The 18,167-nt window shown below is 41.8% G+C and overlaps 1 protein-coding gene across 1 annotated transcript in view; it reads right to left on the bottom strand.

Moving 5' to 3' along the window:
• Positions 1–3,043: 3,043 nt before the first annotated feature.
• The window catches only part of MACC1 (MET transcriptional regulator MACC1), a 132,152-nt gene continuing 117,028 nt past the window's right edge, over positions 3,044–18,167 (bottom strand). The window contains exon 5 of the mRNA XM_069211687.1: positions 3,044–4,766. Coding sequence (XP_069067788.1) covers positions 4,557–4,766 — 210 coding nt within the window. The 3' untranslated portion in view covers positions 3,044–4,556. The remainder of the gene's footprint in view (positions 4,767–18,167) is intronic.

The raw sequence follows: 18,167 nt of genomic DNA, 5'->3' as shown, positions 1-18,167 counted from the left end.
TTTTTTTTTTACTCCAGAGGGGATTGTTGCTCAGGAACAACATGCTCACAGTTTCGTCTGTAATAATGAATAGAATGCTTCCATAACGACCATACTGGGCCAGTACAATTGCTACAGTACAGAAAATGCATTATTATTTTCTAATTAGCAGGCAGCACAACAGACAAAAGGTGGTGGTGAGGGAATATTTTCACAAGTAAGTTATATGAAAGTTCTGAATTGGATGGCAAAATGCATTGTTAGGTTGATGAGTGATATATCCATGGCTTGTAAAGTAAACTGTTATTGAACGTAGGCGTGGATACATTTAAAATTTTGCAAACAAAGTTTGTAGATGTTTAAAACTGTGTAGATAGCAGAAGATGCATAGTGTGTACAATTTGAAAAATGTACAGAAAATGTTTTCAACATTTTTTTAGAAAGATACTTCTTCGACTTTTGGTCACAGATATTTTCCTGCAAAAAATTATTTTACTCATAGTCTGTCCTGTCTTCTGACCTGTGCGCACTCCTACAAGGGAAACCTCAGATTGCAGCAAAACATTCAACAGTACCCACATGTTAGGGCCAGCAATGGATATCAAGAAAAACATTCAGAAACTATGGGCCAAAAAGAGGGCACACACAAAAACACCATCGATTTAAAGAGGCAGCCAAGGTCAGCAGCCAGGGAACACAAATATCATGTATGGGAGCACTGGAGGAAAGCACAGGACGACAAGTGGATTCAAATCTTCGACCTGATAGCTGCGAACAAACATCAACTTTAGGAATACCTCCATGCCATATGCCACAGGGACGAAAGCAAAGGGAACTCTTCTCAAGCAGGGGAATGGATTGCACATGTTAAATCTCTTTATTCCGAGCATCAGGACAAACCTTCGGTTACTAATCCAGTTCACAAGAGTGATGCAGAAATAACCGACACACCAATGAAATCCCCATCAAGTGAACATGCAGCATTGAGCGAATATGGAAACCACAAAGTCCTAAAGAAGAGCAGAAAGGACGGTGACCTGGGCCCTAACTGTCTCCCTAGGTCGTTATTAAGAGAAGACATGCAATATTGGGCCTCGACATTGGCACCAGTGTATGCTGAATATTGGCTTCTTGAAGACGTCCCACAGTCATGGAGGGGATCCCTTCTTCAGCTCATCTTCAAGAAGGGTTCAAACACTGACCCAAGAAATTATCAGCTGATAGCTCTAGCGGACATTAAGAGAAGATCCTACCCCAGCATACAGCTCCAGGAGCTAGCCCAATGACCCTGTTCAGAGGATTTACTTCTCTTCTACCAAACAGGGTTCCACACAGGAGGGTCAACTGTGGACAACATCGTTTTCCTCTCATACCGTGCTCATCAAGCAGTAACTCACTCATCTCTCCCTGGGTCATCCACAACATCTTTTGGCAGAAGCTTGAGAGGTAGAACATCTGCCCTGAACTGCTGTAAGCTATCATGTCCCTGTATACCAGGACTTGGGTACGAGTGAAACTCAAGGGGTAGACAGCCACTGCTATGACTGACAAAGATTGAAGATTAAAACAGGGCTGCATGCTGGCTCCCCTGTTATTTAACCTCTATGCATCTGATTTGGGTCCGGCCTTATCTGGAGAGGCCCTACTCACTTCAAGAATCGGTGACAGGAGAATCCAACTCATGCAGTACGCAGATGACTCAGGGGCCGATTACAAGTCTGGCGGTCACAAGACCACCAGACTTGCAGTGGCAGTCTGACTGCTGCATTACGAGGTTGGTGGGCACACCAACCAGGATTCAAGATCCCAACAGGCTGACGATGGTCCTGGTAGTAATCAGTCATGGTGGCGCTGAACTCAGTGCTGCTTACAACTTTGTTCCCCACTAGCCATGAAAAGGCTGGCGGAGAACAAGTGGCATGGACATTGCAGGGGTCCCCCTACCCATGTCTGCCGTGCAGACAGTGCACATTTCAAGAGAGCTGGTGCATCCTGCATGCGGCAGCATATCCGCCGGCTCAATTATGAGCTGTGAACAATGCTGCTGCACCTTTTCCAATGGGCAAGGTTTCCACTGGTTAGCCCAGTGGGAAAGTTGTATTTGAGCCGGTGGGGAGACCACCAGCCTCGCAATTGTAGAAATCAGCCAAACTTCACCTTCACCAGGCAGTGGGAAAACGAGCTTTAAACCACATTTTATCAGCTAGATTAGTGGTGCTTCCAATTAGAGAACTAAATTTAACTTGGAGAACCCTTAAAACCATAATTCACTGTAGACTGTGTAACTACAGAAGGTAAATCTCTCAGACACATACTACTCTGCTGTCTTGCATTGTCACACACCCGCAACACCAAAACTTACTGAGGTCTATTTTCCTACAACAGGGCAACTGTGCTCCCAAAGGGGCCCTGGAATCAGTGACTGACATGGCCAGGTTCAGGAAATTCATATTGCAAGCCTACCATCTGTTAATTGGGAGGAACGGCCAACAGCCTCAGCCACAAACCACTCATCAATGAAGAGTGAATCAGTGGTCTGCGATAAAGTGGCTTGCACCTTTGCACCAAAGATTTTAGCTCTGCTGTCTGCACTCCACAATTCATGTCCCCTTAAGTTATGTGTTTTGCACTTGAATGCAACAGGACCCAACTTGGTGAACGCAATTTGGCACTCCTGCGGTATCTCTAACATCACTATGTCTGGCACGACCTTCAGCTGCTCTCATATACGCTACCGTCACATATTTTTATTGTATGCAGCACTTTATTATGCACATGCACTAGCATCCACATATACTTTTTACTGAGGTTTTCAAACAACAGCGTGGTTTTCTTTAGTATGACATTTTTGTTTTGCCATAATTTTAGCTGTCCTTTAGTATGGCGTTTCATATTTCTATAAATGTTGTACAGATGTTATTGTTACTAGTACTTTATTATGAATATGTATCAGCACAGGAAATAGTATTTTTATGGATTTTAAATAATTACGTGTTCTTCTTCAGTGTGATATTTAGAATTCTACACATTTTTTGTAATGATTTTAAGTAATCATACAATACACTTGTCATTTTCATTATTTTAATCATTTTTTTTTTTGTTCAAAATGTCAACCGGGGAACATTTAAACCATTTCATGTTTGTAAAGCTTGCAAAGCTTTAGAAAAATCTCAAAACATTTACCCAGTAAAAATATGGCAATTTTAATTACCCTTTAACATGAACAACTTATTATACATCTTAAATAACACTACAGAAACGTATATTATTGGTGCATGTAATGTCCTCTAGAAATGTGTATTAATAGATATATATATAGCCAGGGCCACTAGAATTATGTGGCAGGGGAGGGCCAACTTATGTGGTAGGGTTGATAAATTATGCGGCAAGAAAAGGTAAATTATGTGGTGTAAGGCAGCATATTTTGTGATCATATTACATAATTATTGTGACATTTTAAAACTTTTTAATACTGTCTGGGCATTGATTGCATCTCATTATTACCAGTTTAACACCCAAATATAGCAATAAGCAACAGAAAGGTTGCCAGTCAACCTTTGGAAAGGATGCTCTAATGTGTGGCAACGTGTCCCTGCTTTTTAGTAATCTTTGAATCGTGAGCAAGAAACATGTTTTTATTGGTAAAATATGCTGCTTAAGCGGCAGATGATGGATTATTTGGCAAATGCAGCAAAAAAATCAGAAATTATGCAAAAATTGCTGTGGCTGCACAATCACATAATTTCAGTGGCCCTGTGGATAGTACAGGAAGAACTGACACCTCTGCTCCTATTGAGCCAAATTGGTGGAAGTGTAAAAAACTAACACATTTTAACATCGGAGAGCACATTGCTTGATATCAGTTTGTATTCACATGTCTATTTCACATTGATGAGTTTGCATGTAGGTAAATGTTGGCCTGGGAGGTTCACCCATTCTGTATTCCTGGTCTCAGTATGTCACCATAATAAGCATCTGATTTAGAGTTTGGTGGATGGGTTTTTGCATAAAACATGAGAAGGATATTCTGTGTGCCTTATTTCAAATGCCATAGGATATAATGCACTTGTAATAAGGAGGAAGGGATATCTTTCATGTTTGTGATGGAGTATCCCATACAATAAAATCTAAATCAGGGCCTGTGTCCCAACGTGTAACTTAAACATTGTTGCCACACAGTGTGCAGCTTCTGTCAAATTAATAGCAATTCATTGTATAGTGTAACAGTGGGATGTCACGTCCCGACCAGCTGAAATGGGTACCTACAGATGTCTTGTTTATTATCCAATGCAAACATACAATAAAGGAGTGGAAATGGTGTATTACATATTAGAAACATATCACTATATGCATAATGCAAATGGAAACATTTGCTTCTTGTTTGCTTGAGTGTTCATGAGTATCCATGTGATGGATAAAAAAAAAACATACTTGGCATTTTAAAACACTGGTACACTTTCAAGACGACAGATCAGTGACCTGCTCTTCACTGTTCAGAAATGTCCGAAACTTGAAAGAGGAATATTTTAATGTAATGGTGTTTCAAAAGATCCCACTAAACAAATTCTTAACTGTGTTCAGTCCTCTATCTTAGAAAATGCAGAAGCTCTGAATATCTCCATGCAGTTCACCAGAATCAATGCACCAGTCAGTTCTCGCCACTGCCGGGTTATGGGATTTTTCATTCTGTCCAATGCGGAATGCAGGTCTTGCAAAACATCTCTGTAACTTTCTCCATAATGAGCTCCCCAGTTATACAAGAAATCGAATGCTGGCTTCCACATCATCTGCAGAAAATTAGAAAGATACAATCGTTTAATAAAAAAAAAATGTTTTTCCTAAAAAGTACCTTTCTTTTTCACTATCTTGTGTGAACTATATAAAATGCACATACTGTGATGCAGATAAAAGTAGACTTTCAAGTAGAAGGCTGCTTTCATCCTACCATATCTTTCCATTATTGCTTAGTCCGAGTTAATTGAAAAGTGTTCCATTTCCAATGTGGCTAGCGGTGGTGGATGGTAATTTTAGCAGCGAGGGGGTGGGGGCATTACATGCACACTCACTCTCACCCATTCATTCACATCCGCACATACACAACCATTCACAGCACTTGCTGACTCAAATACACATGCATACACACACACCACACATCAACAAACAAACAAAACTCGCCTTCACTGCAGCTCTACTGGAGGGTCGCTCAGCGGTCCCTGGAGGGATGGGACTGCTGCCTTCCTCAGGCAGCGGTCCGTCGCTCGTCAGAATGGGATGGGGTCAGTGAGTATGCTGATCCCACCCCACTCTGTGGTGAGTGGTCACTGACAAGATTTTTGGATTTTATCAGACCAGGAAGACTGCAGTGTATAGCTAGTTAAGAGTTGTGAGTAGGTATGTGGGTGTTACCAGTAATGGAGATGGGGACGTTAGGACACACCTTTCTAATCGCAATCACATTGAATTTATTTCCTGAAATTTATGGCCAAAACCATTAGGTTTGTTTCTACAATCTATATGCGTTAAACAAACACCCCATATTTGTAGGGGGTGTGCCTGAGGGATTACTCACCAAGATAAAAAATAACTTCACGAGTAAGAAAGAAAAGCAGTTTTAATACACTAATGCACATATCTACCTTAATTCTGCAGATTGTCTGCCTTATGTTTCTATAGAAATAAAACCCAAAAATCAAACTAAGGGCACCAGGTCAGCTTACAAAAACAATCTATAAAAATGTACGATTACAAAGTAAACTAACAAAGTAAACCTGCACATATCTGCTGAAGGATATTTATAGCATTACGGAAAGAGGCCAGGCTAAAGTGCGGTCTGATAAGGAGAGGCCTCACTTGCAACCAGTAAACAACAGGTAGTCACTTGAGTCAGATTTTCTAAATGTATTGTGGTAGGTCGCTTCCGAAGGGGCATCATTTATTTAGGAGGGTCAATGCAGGAAATGATATCAAACTAGGTCTCAAATCCAGAACAGACCGCATCTAACAAATTAAGGTTCTGAAATGCCTACTGTTTGTGATTGTCAGCAACACAGACCCGGTTACATAGAATAACTTTTTTTCTTTACGCTTTATGACTCATTTAAGATTGCTTAATCAAAGGGAACCTCCAAATATGTGGATAGCACGGATGTAAAGTGGGACAGGTCCCTCAGGGTCTCAGACCCCGTGATCATTATCGTGACCTATATTCATTCATGCCCTTTACTTGCAAAACATGCATTTGTAATGCAATACGTCTTGCATTTGTGAGAGTTAAAGCTATTGGCATTGTAAATGACAATGTTTTTTACATATGTGTTTTGGTTTGGAGTGTAGTGGATGTATGAACAGAGATGACCGGAACAGAGAAGCAGCTAGCAGCATTGTCTAGAGGAGTTAGAATGAGGAATTACAAACTGGACCAGAGAAGCAGCACTTCCAAGAGGACCAAGAATGAGGAATTACCACTGGGACCATAGAAGCAGCTGCAGCACAGTCCAGAGGGCTTAGAAAGAGGAATTACCACTGGGACCAGAGAGGCAGCTAGCACCACTCTCTAGAGGATTTAGAATGAGTAATTGCCGACAGGACCAAGGAAGTAGCTAGCAGCACTGTCTAGAGGACCTAGAATGAGGAATTATCACTGGGACGAGAGAAGCAGCTAGCAGCACTGGCTAGAGGATTTAGAATGAGGAATTACCACCAGGACCAGAGAAGCAGCTAGCAGCACTGCCTAGAGGATTTAGAAAGAGGAATTACCGACAGAACCAGAGAAGCAGCTTCAGCACTGTCTAGAGGACTTAGAATGAGGAATTACCACTGGGACCAGAGAAGCAGCTGCAGCATTGTCTACAGGACCAGAGAAGCAGCTGCAGCATTGTCTACAGGACTAAGATTGAGGAATTTCCACTGGGATCAGAGAAGCAGCTGCAGTACTGTCTAAAGGAATTAGAATCTGGAACTACCACTGGGAGCAGAACGGCAGCTAAAGCATTGCCTACTGGTCTAAGAATGAGGAATTATCACTAGGACTAGAGAAGCACCTAGCAGCTCTGTCTCGATGATTTAGAATGAGGAATTACCAATGGGACTGGAGAAGCAGCTAGCAGCACTGCCTAAAGGGGTCAGAATGAGGAATTACTGACTGGACCCGAGAAGCAGCTTGCAGCATTGTCCAGAGGAATTAGAATGAGAAATTACCAACAGGACCAGAGAGACAGAAAGGAGCACTGACTACAGCATTAGGAATGAGGATTTACCTCTGGAACCAGAGAAGCAGCTGCAGCACTGTCTAGAGGACTTACAATGAGGAATTACCACTGGGACCAGAGAAGCAGCTGCAGCATTGTCTACAGGTCTAAGAATGAGGAATTACCACTGGGAGCTGAGAAGCAGCTAGCAGCACTAGCCAGAGGACTTAGAACGAAGAATTACCACTGGGACCAGAACAGCTGCTGCAGCACTGCATAGAGGACTTTAGAATTAGGAAGCCTGAAAGTGGATGAGTGTGTCTCTGCCGAAGGGTGCAAATCATGCACAGAGCCAATTATTTCTAAAACAGCAGTGGGGGGAAAAGTAGCTTGGAAAACAACAGTAAAGTATACCCAAGCAGAGGCACAAGAACAAACAAAACCTTAAACCTTTGGTGCTTTTCTAAACAAAGTGTTTTCACTGGTGTGGTTTGAACACATTGCTATGGACAACCAAAAGAACACTAATGCTCCAAACCCCGGATAGGAGGAGGGCCAACAAAAATGTTTTGTTAGTGAAATCATCTGGGAGGGAACAAAGCACACAAAGGAGGAACATTTCGAAAAAATGCACCAATAGAAAGGAAGCAATTAAGACAAGCACAACAAAGAACAAACGGCAATAGTGGGTGTGGTTAAAGCCCATAGACTGAACATAGCATGTCTTGTAGACAGGCAATGTGCGCTGCCTAGGCTCGACCTAAAAATAAACGATTTTGAAAAACGTTAAATAAAGCACCCCAGTGATTTATTTCCTGTATTTATTTCACACTTAACAGTACATTCCCAGAGTGTTAGCTATTTCCAGGTTGTGTAGCTGTACTTTTTTCATGTTGCACATTTCTAGTTTGTAACTGGCTATGGTTGCTAATTCTAGAGCTGAGACTGAAGGCAGTGGAAGTTTCTCACAGTGCCTGTCTGTGGGTCAAAAAGGTGCTCAGAACACATGGTCATTCAATCCTCTGCCTCTCTGCAGAATAGAAAGAGCATTGGACAAGTATTCCAGGGACAATTTAGATTTTGTTCAAATGTGAGTGAAGGAGATACACAATTATTGAAAGATTGATATGGCAAAAGTAAAATATTTTTTTCAACTAGAAATGCACCGTCTACACCAAGTGCTTAATTTGAGCCAGTAACTGCAGGTGAGGCCCATCAACACATATTTTTCTTTATCAGGTGTTGACTAGGAGCAAGAGAGAGAAAAACACACAAACGGGAAAGCAAGAGGAAGAGAAAGGCAGAAAAAAAGGCTCAAAGGGCGAAAGCATGGATAGGCAAGAGCGAGAAAAAGGGGCAGCAGAGTATGGTAGTGGATTACAGAGGCCAGAGGTAAATTCAACACTATGCTATCTTGGTATTCGGGAAGCCGATTTTTAATGGAACCACATGAGCACAGCTTTGGGCTCTGGTACTTATTCTTTTACAAAATAAGCACTGCCCACACCCCAGCTTGATGAGGCCATGGCAATGGCAGAAATGCCCTAATAACAAACAGCAAAACATATAATACCTAATGCGATATCTTAACTTCTGTGATCTTGCAAGTAGCTTCTTCACAAAAAGGAGCTTGCAATTCTTTCCATGTGCCACTTAGATGCCAATAGATTGGCGAAAGTGAAAACATGCAGCGGTGCTTTAAAAATTAAAAATTAAAACACATTTCTTATGCTTATTTTTCCATCCCTTTTCCAAGATCTAGCACCAAACCAAAAAAAATACTTGTAGAAAAAGGAAACAAAACCGCAAAATAAACCAATTCATTCCATTTTGCTTGTCTTTCAATGTTGAGCATTCAAGTGATTTATCATCATTCCTTTTTGGAGCTAAAGTCTAATTAAATTACATTTTAGAAGTTTGTATGTGCCAAAGTACATGGATAGGACTTTGTGTTGTGGAAAAACACTTGGTTAGATTAGGGTAGGTTTTAGGGTTTAGAGCAGGGGCAACGGAATTGGGGGGGTTGCATCACACAACCACGCATGGCGTTACCAAATATACCTTTACTAAGTATGCTTTTACAATGAAATTCATTGTAAAGGCATGTGTGCTAAAGTCATGCGTGGCTAAGATGCGGTTATTGTTCCGACCGGGTTGTTAAGCCATGAGTGATTCTGCCATGCATGGTTCTGTCATGCAACCCCTTATTTGCTGAAATTCGTTTTTGTTGGCTTCAGGACTCTGTACACTTTACCACTGTGAACCAGTGGTAAAGAGCTTGAGCTCAATCCCCTAAACATGTTTAAAGTGGTGTAAACCTGATTGGCATATCTAATTTGTAGAGTATTATACAATATACTCAGGGCCTGTGAATTAAACACTACTAATGGGCCTACAGCATAGATTGGGTCACCCACTAAAGTAGCCCCTTAAAGCATGTCCCAGGTCTGCCACTGCTGCCTGAAAGCAGTTTTAAACTGCCGATTTGACTTGGCAAGAAAACCCCTTGTCAAGACTTAAACTTCCTTTTATTGCCTTTACGTCACCCCTAAGGTACACCCTATGCAGTCGATAGGACAGTGTGCATAGTAATTAAAAGTTCGAACATGTACTTTTATGTTTTACATATCATGGTAGTGGAAAAACTTCTAAATTAGATTTTCACTACTGTGAGGCCTACCTGTCCCACTGGATAACATTGGATTGCCTTATTACAATTAATAAGTGCTATCTTTTGATTAGGACCAGATAAGAATGTTTGGTATCTATGAAACCGTAATGAAAAATTCACTTAAATGGTAAAGTTGGGTTTTAAATTATTTTTTTGAAAAATGACACTTTTAGTAAGTTGGCATTTTCCTGCCCTTATCCTTTTGGTGCCTGCAGGTTGTCTTAAGACACATGACTGGGTGTAAATGACAGACTTCGTGAATTCCTCTCAGACAGTCACAAAACAGAGGGATTAAGTGTGCTTCAATGGGACATCTGGTGGCAAGATGGGGGAGGAGGAGCTGGGTATTGCCCCACTTGTAACTGAATAGGCGTTGCTTTCACACAAAAGGCTTGTCACCTCCACATAGTCTCTGCAGCCAGCTTGGAGCCAAAGGCATGGGAGTCAGGAAATTCCTGGCACTTCAAAGATAAACCTCTGGAAATTTCTCCAACTTCAAAGGAGACATCATCTATTAAAATAGGGCTTAGGGCCCATCCTTCAGTTCATTTTATCACTTTATGGACCTGTGGAAGGACTTACAAATGACTGCCTGCTGCTGTGGCCTGCTGTGTACTCCACAATACTGCTTTGCTGGACTGGGAAGGACTGCTTTGCTGCCCAGAGCCTGCCTAGGATCCTCAGAAGCTATCCCTACTGTTTTAGCCCTGAATCTTCACCTGAAACCAATCTTGCGCAACTAGGTGTTTGTGGCTGGCGCTTTTCATCTTTTAGGTGCTAGATTTCACATAAAAATGTAAAATTTCAAAACTCCGGTTATATTGGTTAGATTTCTGTCCCATTATAGTGCCAAATAATTAATTAGGATTTAGTATATTGTTCAAAATTGTTGTGGGACATATTTTGTGTTTTCACTTTATTACTGTTTGAGTGCTGCAATCTACGGTCTTAACCACATGGCTTACCAATTACTCTAAAAGGACTGCACCATAGGTGTTTCTGCATATTGTGTCCAATCTTTCATAAGACCTCTTACCATAATTTGCCTAATATTATCTATCAGTGAGTTGCATTGTTCAGTGAATTGTTACTCAACAGATTCTCTGTGCAGAGAGATCTGTACATTGAGAATGCTACCCAGGATTATATAAGAAGAGAAAGCCTCAAAAAAAGTTAGACATAGCTAGTTAACTTGTGGCAAAGTGCTTCTCCGTCAAACTGACTAGCTCCTGATTACTCAGAAGACTTATCATTTGAAATAGGGAAGTGAGAGAAACTGAAATTAAGATTTTCTCCTAAACAGCCCTAAATATTTGTAAATTCCTTCTTCACATTCCAAAACAGCCTCAGTCTTGCTTCAAAAAGCCCAGACAACGCGCAGTGTGTTCCACCTTGACCAAGGTAACAAACTGCCAGCCAATTAATAACACAGTAAAGTATTACAGGGAAACGGATGTTGGGGCTGCAGGCAGACCCCTGGCCCCTGACACATATACCTCTTTCGTCTGAAGAATGATGGTACAGTGTGGGAGATACACATCTGCACGTCACTATTAAAGAATTGTATTTTGGCCTCGAAAAAACCCTCATAATAAGCAAAATACATGTCAGCTTTAATGAACTTTGCCTAACAGAAACAGTAAAAACAATCACTATAAGGAAAGTGTTGGAAGTGAATTTTTATTGTGAACCCCTTAATTGCAATTGTGATTGATGGACTTGTATGACAATCAACAAATGGAGCACCCAACTGCACATGCTGGATCAAGAACATTAAATGTGCAGAAGACATTACTTGTGAATGGAATCAGTACTTCAACCTTGCACCTCTACGCTTCTGTTCCTGGCTGCTGTGGTGCTCCACATTAACAATCTCACTTGAACAGAGGCCATGGTGACATCTAATATTTGCTTTATTGTTGATGCATGAATTAGGCATTTCTGTGCAATCCTCCACCCTGCATTTTTCACCTTTTTAAATACCCCATTATTACTGGTGTTAGGATTGTGTTGGGACACTGCCAATTAGGGCCACAGTGCATATGCTGTGGCCCAAAAATGGGTATCCAAAATTGGTTTCACCCAGCTGGTTTACTTAACTGTCTAGTGCAGCCACTGTATAGAAGTGTAAAAATGCACCAGAAGCAAGGACATTAAATGCCAAGTGTAGAACCTATTTGAACAACTGGCTTCAAAACAGCATCATCATTCTCTGATTATCCAAACAGCTGGAAACCACTTCATTAACATGTGGGAAAATGTATATTTATAACAAAAGACTCACCTTTAAAGTGTGCCTTGTAAGCTCCTAGAGCTGGGTGTTTAATGTATAGAAATGTGGCAACCTAAATATTGTGGGAATAGTGCGCTCAACAATTGTCAAAAAGTTCTTTTCAACTTCTACAACTTGAGATTTGTACATTCACGTTTAGGGGCACACATTAACTTAAAATACTAATCAAAACATTTATAAAAATGAAGGTAAGCAATCAAAATTGTTTTTGGTGTGGAAATTTTATGAGTGTCAAGGACTTCTGATGTAGGCCATGCGTCTTTTTGATGTAACTAATGACATCTGGAACCAAAGGAGTAAAGGGTAAAAAAACCTTATTCAATACACTGTCACAGAACCCTTAGGTGCGTTCAGTAATTTTGTATGCAGGCATGTAGGTATTTTTTTGATTGAAATACATACACACATGTAGATATATTGTTTTGAATAGAATACAATATGAGAGTAATACTGCATCTTCTCAACAGTCACACGCAAACACTATTTGTTCTTCACTTTAGAACACTTCTTTGTCCCTTGCCTCACTAAAATAAAATATCTTTTATCAGCACATACGTAGAATGTACGTTAATATGTAAAATAAACATTAAACACACAACTATACATCTTGCAAACTGTTGCAAATATTTTTAACAGTTCACTCTAAGTGACCTTTGTGGGTGACAATGACTTGTAAGAGGCTAAGGCCCTCATTATGAACACAGTGGTCTGTAATTGCCGCCAACCCAATGGCGGTCCAGACTGTCATATAATGAACGTGGCCAAACTGCCACATTTGAAATGCTGCCACTGCCAGGCTTCTGCCACCAGGCAGCCTGGCGGAGTTTCTGATCCAACTGGGCAGCGCTGCAGGCAGTACTACCTGCCAGATAATGAGTCAGATTCCACCAGCCTTTTCCTGGCGGAAAGGCTGGCAGAATGAGTGACTCAGGGGCACTTGGCATGGACAGTGCAGGGGGGCCCCCATGCACAGCCCCGTCGCGCATTTCACTGCCCGGCATCAATGTCCAGGCCCTGCATCCAGCCGGCTGGTGGAAACACTGTTTCCGCCTGCCGACCCAGCTGGATGTTTATAATGTGGCCGGCTGGGGGGTTCTGCGTGCTGGCAGCCTTCTGTTGACTGTCAGCGACGATCTCTGCGGGTTTCCCCACCGAGATCGTAGTGAGGGCCTAAATCTCTAACTAGCAAACTCGAAGCACAATAAAATAAGTATTTTCTCATCAAATACTGACAGGAAATTCTCCCTCAAAAATAAGGTTCAAAAGAAAGGGAAATGAAAAGCTAATAAACTGTTTAATTTTTCAATTGTCTTTTGGTATCGTATACATGGAAGTGCTTTTCACTTTCATTACTACAGATTCTGTCATTATTGCAGTGTAGGCGGCACACCCTTATTTTTCCTTATTTTGAATGTGAATCATTGAGTCGTTTGCTCGGATAGAGTGTCCTGACACTTGACACTCTTACATCGTCCTATTTGTCTGCAGATATTTATCCCAGAATAACCCGTAGCACTCACCCGCTGTTTTGATGTCAATCTATATTTTCATACATCCAGGGTACATAATCACATAAAAAACATTGTGGACTGAAGGCATATGGCATTACCGTTTTTAAAGAGTGCATGCTCAGGCTTTAATTAGCATTTTAGTTTACAGATTGTTTACAGATTGTCTTCCCATGAAGAAGTGGCATAAGGCACAGAGAGTGTGAAAAACAATGATCATTATTTTCCAGTGACTAGGATAAAGTATATAGAGTTTTTTTTTTTTTTTCACTGAAAAAAACACAAAGGTTACTGGGACATTGTAGGTAGGAAATAGAATTAAATAAAACACCGAAATTCACTTTAAAAAAACAAAGGTAACAGGGACGTTATAGTTGGTCTCATATTTTAAACCTACAAAACCACAGACATTCAGCAATTATAGTTCTAGTTATTTCAAGTAACTATAACAACCCAACCTGAAATGCTTTATCAGTAGTTATTAGAGTCACTAGGATGGTGTAGGTAATTGCCAAAGACAGTACTTTATTTGTGTGAGTTGTTTGCTATGTTGCTCATACAAATGTCTGTGGATGAAAGGTTGGATAGTGTGTTTTGATTGACTATAAAGGGTAGTCTAATGGGCTCAGTCAGTGGTGCTGTGAATGACACTGGTTGTGGTGGTGTAAGATTAGTCTATGGTAATTGGCTGTGGTGGTGTGAGATTAGTCTGCAGTAAATCACAAGATAATCACACACCACCCCAGCCCTTCACATCACCATTATTAGACCCGTCAGCCTTAGGTGGGTCTTGCCACCAACGTTTCGCCGTACTCTTGCATTTTTTGCCAATTTGTTTTTGTTTGTCTTAGGACTCATGCATTTTACAACTGCTAACTAGTGGTAAATTGTTCTCTCTCTTTTAAACAGGGTAAAATTGGATTACACCCAACTGGGACATTTAATTTACCTGTAAGCCCCTTGTAGAGGAGTAAAGCGGTATTACATGTACCCCTGACTTATAAATGAAATGCTACTAATGAGCCTGCAAAACTAATTGTGTCATTCACCTATGTAGCCTTTTAAATATGTCTCAGGCCTCTCACTACAGCCTGTGTGTGTTGTTTTATACAACCATCTCGACCTGGCAGAACACACCTCATACGAGGCCTAATGCTTATTTCCTAATACATATAATTCAACCCTTGGGTAGGCTCTAAGTTTAAAAAGTTGGACATATACTTTTAACTTTTACATGTTCTGGTAGTGAAAAACTCTTAAATTTGTTTTACACTACTGTTGCCTTCCTACATTTATTATGTGCTAACATCTTAGTGTGAACAGGAAAACATTTCATGTTTGGTGTTTGAGAAATTCCAATTAAAAGCTTCTTTAGTGGTAACGTCAGATTTTAAGCTACAATGTTGAAAATGCCACTTTTAGAAAGCTGGCATCACCCACTCTTAACTATTTGGGGCCTGCAGCCCGTTCCTGGGTCACATGACTGGGTGCAGTTGCCAGCTGGACTTTGCTTATTCCTCTCAGAGAGCCACACAAAAAAAGGGATTGGGTGACAGGCCTTGGAGGCAGGAGACTTCAAGGACGTCAAAGGGAATTCTCTAGAAATGTCCCCTAGTTCAAAGAAGGCTCCAGGTATGTATAAATATTGGTTCCTCTGACACAACTCTTCAGTACACTCCTGGACCTGTGGGTTCTCCAGAAGGATTGATGTGCTGATTGGCTGCAAGAAGACTGCTACTCTACTGCCCAGCTATTTTGCTGCTCTGCATGCTGAGAAGGAAGACTGGACCTGCACCCTTCAACCCAAGCTGAAGTGACTCCAAGGATCAGCCAGCTGACCTCTTGTTTTGAGCTACATGGATATAACAATCTCCACAGGCTTCCTTCAACTGTCAAGCTGACCTGCTGCCTGGACCTGCAACACAACCTGTCTGTCCCTAATGGTCTATGCTGGAGTCTGTTTCTGAACCTCAAGAGGTGCCCCTATTGTCCTGGACTCTTAGTGTGGTCTCAGCTGAGCTCCTCCCTAAGAATAGGAGAAATCCTGAGGATTTGGGCTCTTCACAAATGTAAATGGGCCAGTTCAAGCCAAAATCTCACACTACCCAGCTATGTGAAGTTTTGGTGAAACTGACTCTTCTTGACAAAACAACCCCGAATGATGCCAGGAAGCTTCGCTCTACAGTTTTGAGAGCTTGTGGTTAATGCCAACACAAAGCTCCAGCAAGGACCACCTGCTACGCCTGACAGGAAATTTGTGCTAAAGTGATGACCAACTGCAATGCTCTCCTTGCTCCTCATGGCCCCTTTTACCCCAGATTTCACCCAATTCAACCAGTACCCCAATTTCCAATATGCAATCCTATCAAAATTCACCACCCCAGTCACTAACACTACCTTCGCAGCAACTCAGAGCACTGTTACATCAGCAACTGGCTATCACTTCAGGAGTTCACAGTGCGAAACCAAGCAACTCACCTACTGATATTACCACCATGCCCTCCCACTCATATCACCACCAGGTAACAACTAACTCCACCATGTCAGAGAACTTATTATTGTATCACTTTAGCCAAAGATCCAACCAGGTCCCTGTAGCTGCTTAAGGCATCATCACTCTATCCCCTGATGCTGTTCACACTCTAGGATTCACATGATCATCGTTCCAACCATTTACACTACCACCCAGACATTTACTCCACCAATATCCCAGTCATGCACATCCTAACCCAAAACACTCACACAACTGCCCTTCTTTGTCCACCAGGTAACACTCCAGCCACTATTTATTATTCCAATGTGTGCACACCACCCAAGACATTCATACAACCAACCTTTCCTGCTATTCACATGGGAACTAGCTTCACCACTTATACTACAACTACCATTCCCATCTACTAACATTATCACTAACTTCAACCACTCGAATCAATTTTGCCATATACAGCAACGTCATTCAAGTTATTCTTATGCCACTAACTCAGAAGTTCACAAAACCCACCAGGCACTCACAACCCCACCTCAGGCACTCCCATGTGTATCATCCAAACCACTCACTCAGTTACACGCAGCCACACACACCATCACTGTCTGATTCACTCATAACAATGCATCTATATCTAGTACCCTTTTCCACTCTGTCTCGGGAACGTACATACTTACATAAACACGCTTTCCAGCAAAACAAACCACTATTCACTAGGACTTACCCACAATACATTTCCAGCCATTCTCATCTCTTCTCCCTGGACATACCCTCCCCTCTACGTACCCACACTCACAAGGCTCAGCGTTAGACTTTTCATCCTTGGCGTGGTCTCCCTTAAATTTTGCCTCTGTTCCCCAGGTTGTTGATGTGTGCTGGATTCTGATTTTACTGTTTTTGTTACTCTGGGCACTTTACCACTGCTAACTAGTCCTAAAGTGCAAGTGCTCCTTTACAAAATGTGTATGTAATTGGCTTATCCATGATTGGCATATTTGATTTATTAGTAAGTCCCTAGTACAGTGCACTAGAGGTGCCCAGGGCCTGTAAATCAAATGCTACTAGTGGGCCTGCAGCACTTGTTGTGCCACCTACATAAGTAGCTCTGTAATCAGGTCTCAGACCTGCCACTGCTGTGTCTGTGTGTGCAGTTTTAACTGTAATTTCGACTTGGCAAGTGTACCCACTTGCCAGGCCTAAACCTTCCCTTTTCTTACATGTCAGACATCCCTAAGGTAGGCCCGAGGTAGCCCCAAGGGCAGGGTGCAGTGTATGGTTAAGGTGGGACATATAGTGATGTGTTTTATATGTCCTGACAGTGAAATATTGCTAAATTCGTTTTTCACTGTTGCAAGGCCTGTCCCTCTCATAGGTTAACATGGGTGCTACCTTTAAATCTGATTCAAGTGTAGATTCCCTTTGGGAGTGGATGGACATGTGGAATTTGGTGTCTCTGAGCTCACAATTTAAAAATACATCTTTTAGTAAAGTTGATTTTAAGATTGTGTGTTTGAAAATGCCACTTTTAGAAAGTGAGCATTTTCTTGCTTATACCATTTTTGTGACTCTGCCTGTTTGTGGATTCCCTGTCTGGGTCAGTTTGACAGTTTGGCTGGTTGCACCTCACACTAGGCAGTGACACAAAGGGAGCTGGGTGGAGCCTCCATATCTTGATGAGCCATCTATACTAGGAGAGAGGGGATGAGTGGTCACCTGAAAAGGCTGTGCGTGCCCACACACAATGCAGTCTCCAACCCCCTGGTGAGTGTCTGGGGCCTGGCCAGGGGAAAGGCAGGATTTCACATTCAAAAGAGACATTACTTTGAAGTAGGCCTACTTCAAAGGAGAAATTGGGTATAAGAAGGGCACCCAAAACCACAGACTTCAGAAAACCCTTCTGGAAACAAGAGGAACCGCTGCCTGGAAAAGAGCTGAAGAGCTAAGGAAGAAGAGCTGCCCTGCCTGTGACTGTGCTTTGTGGAGCTATCCTGCAGTTGCTGCTTCTGCCAGAGTAGGAGGGCAAAGACTGGACTTTGTGTGCCTT

The sequence above is a fragment of the Pleurodeles waltl genome, chromosome 10 (genome assembly GCF_031143425.1).
Source record: "Pleurodeles waltl isolate 20211129_DDA chromosome 10, aPleWal1.hap1.20221129, whole genome shotgun sequence".
NCBI lineage: Eukaryota > Metazoa > Chordata > Amphibia > Caudata > Salamandridae > Pleurodeles > Pleurodeles waltl.
The sequence above is the reverse complement of the archived record's forward strand: the minus strand, read 5'-3'. Positions and strand labels throughout refer to the sequence as shown.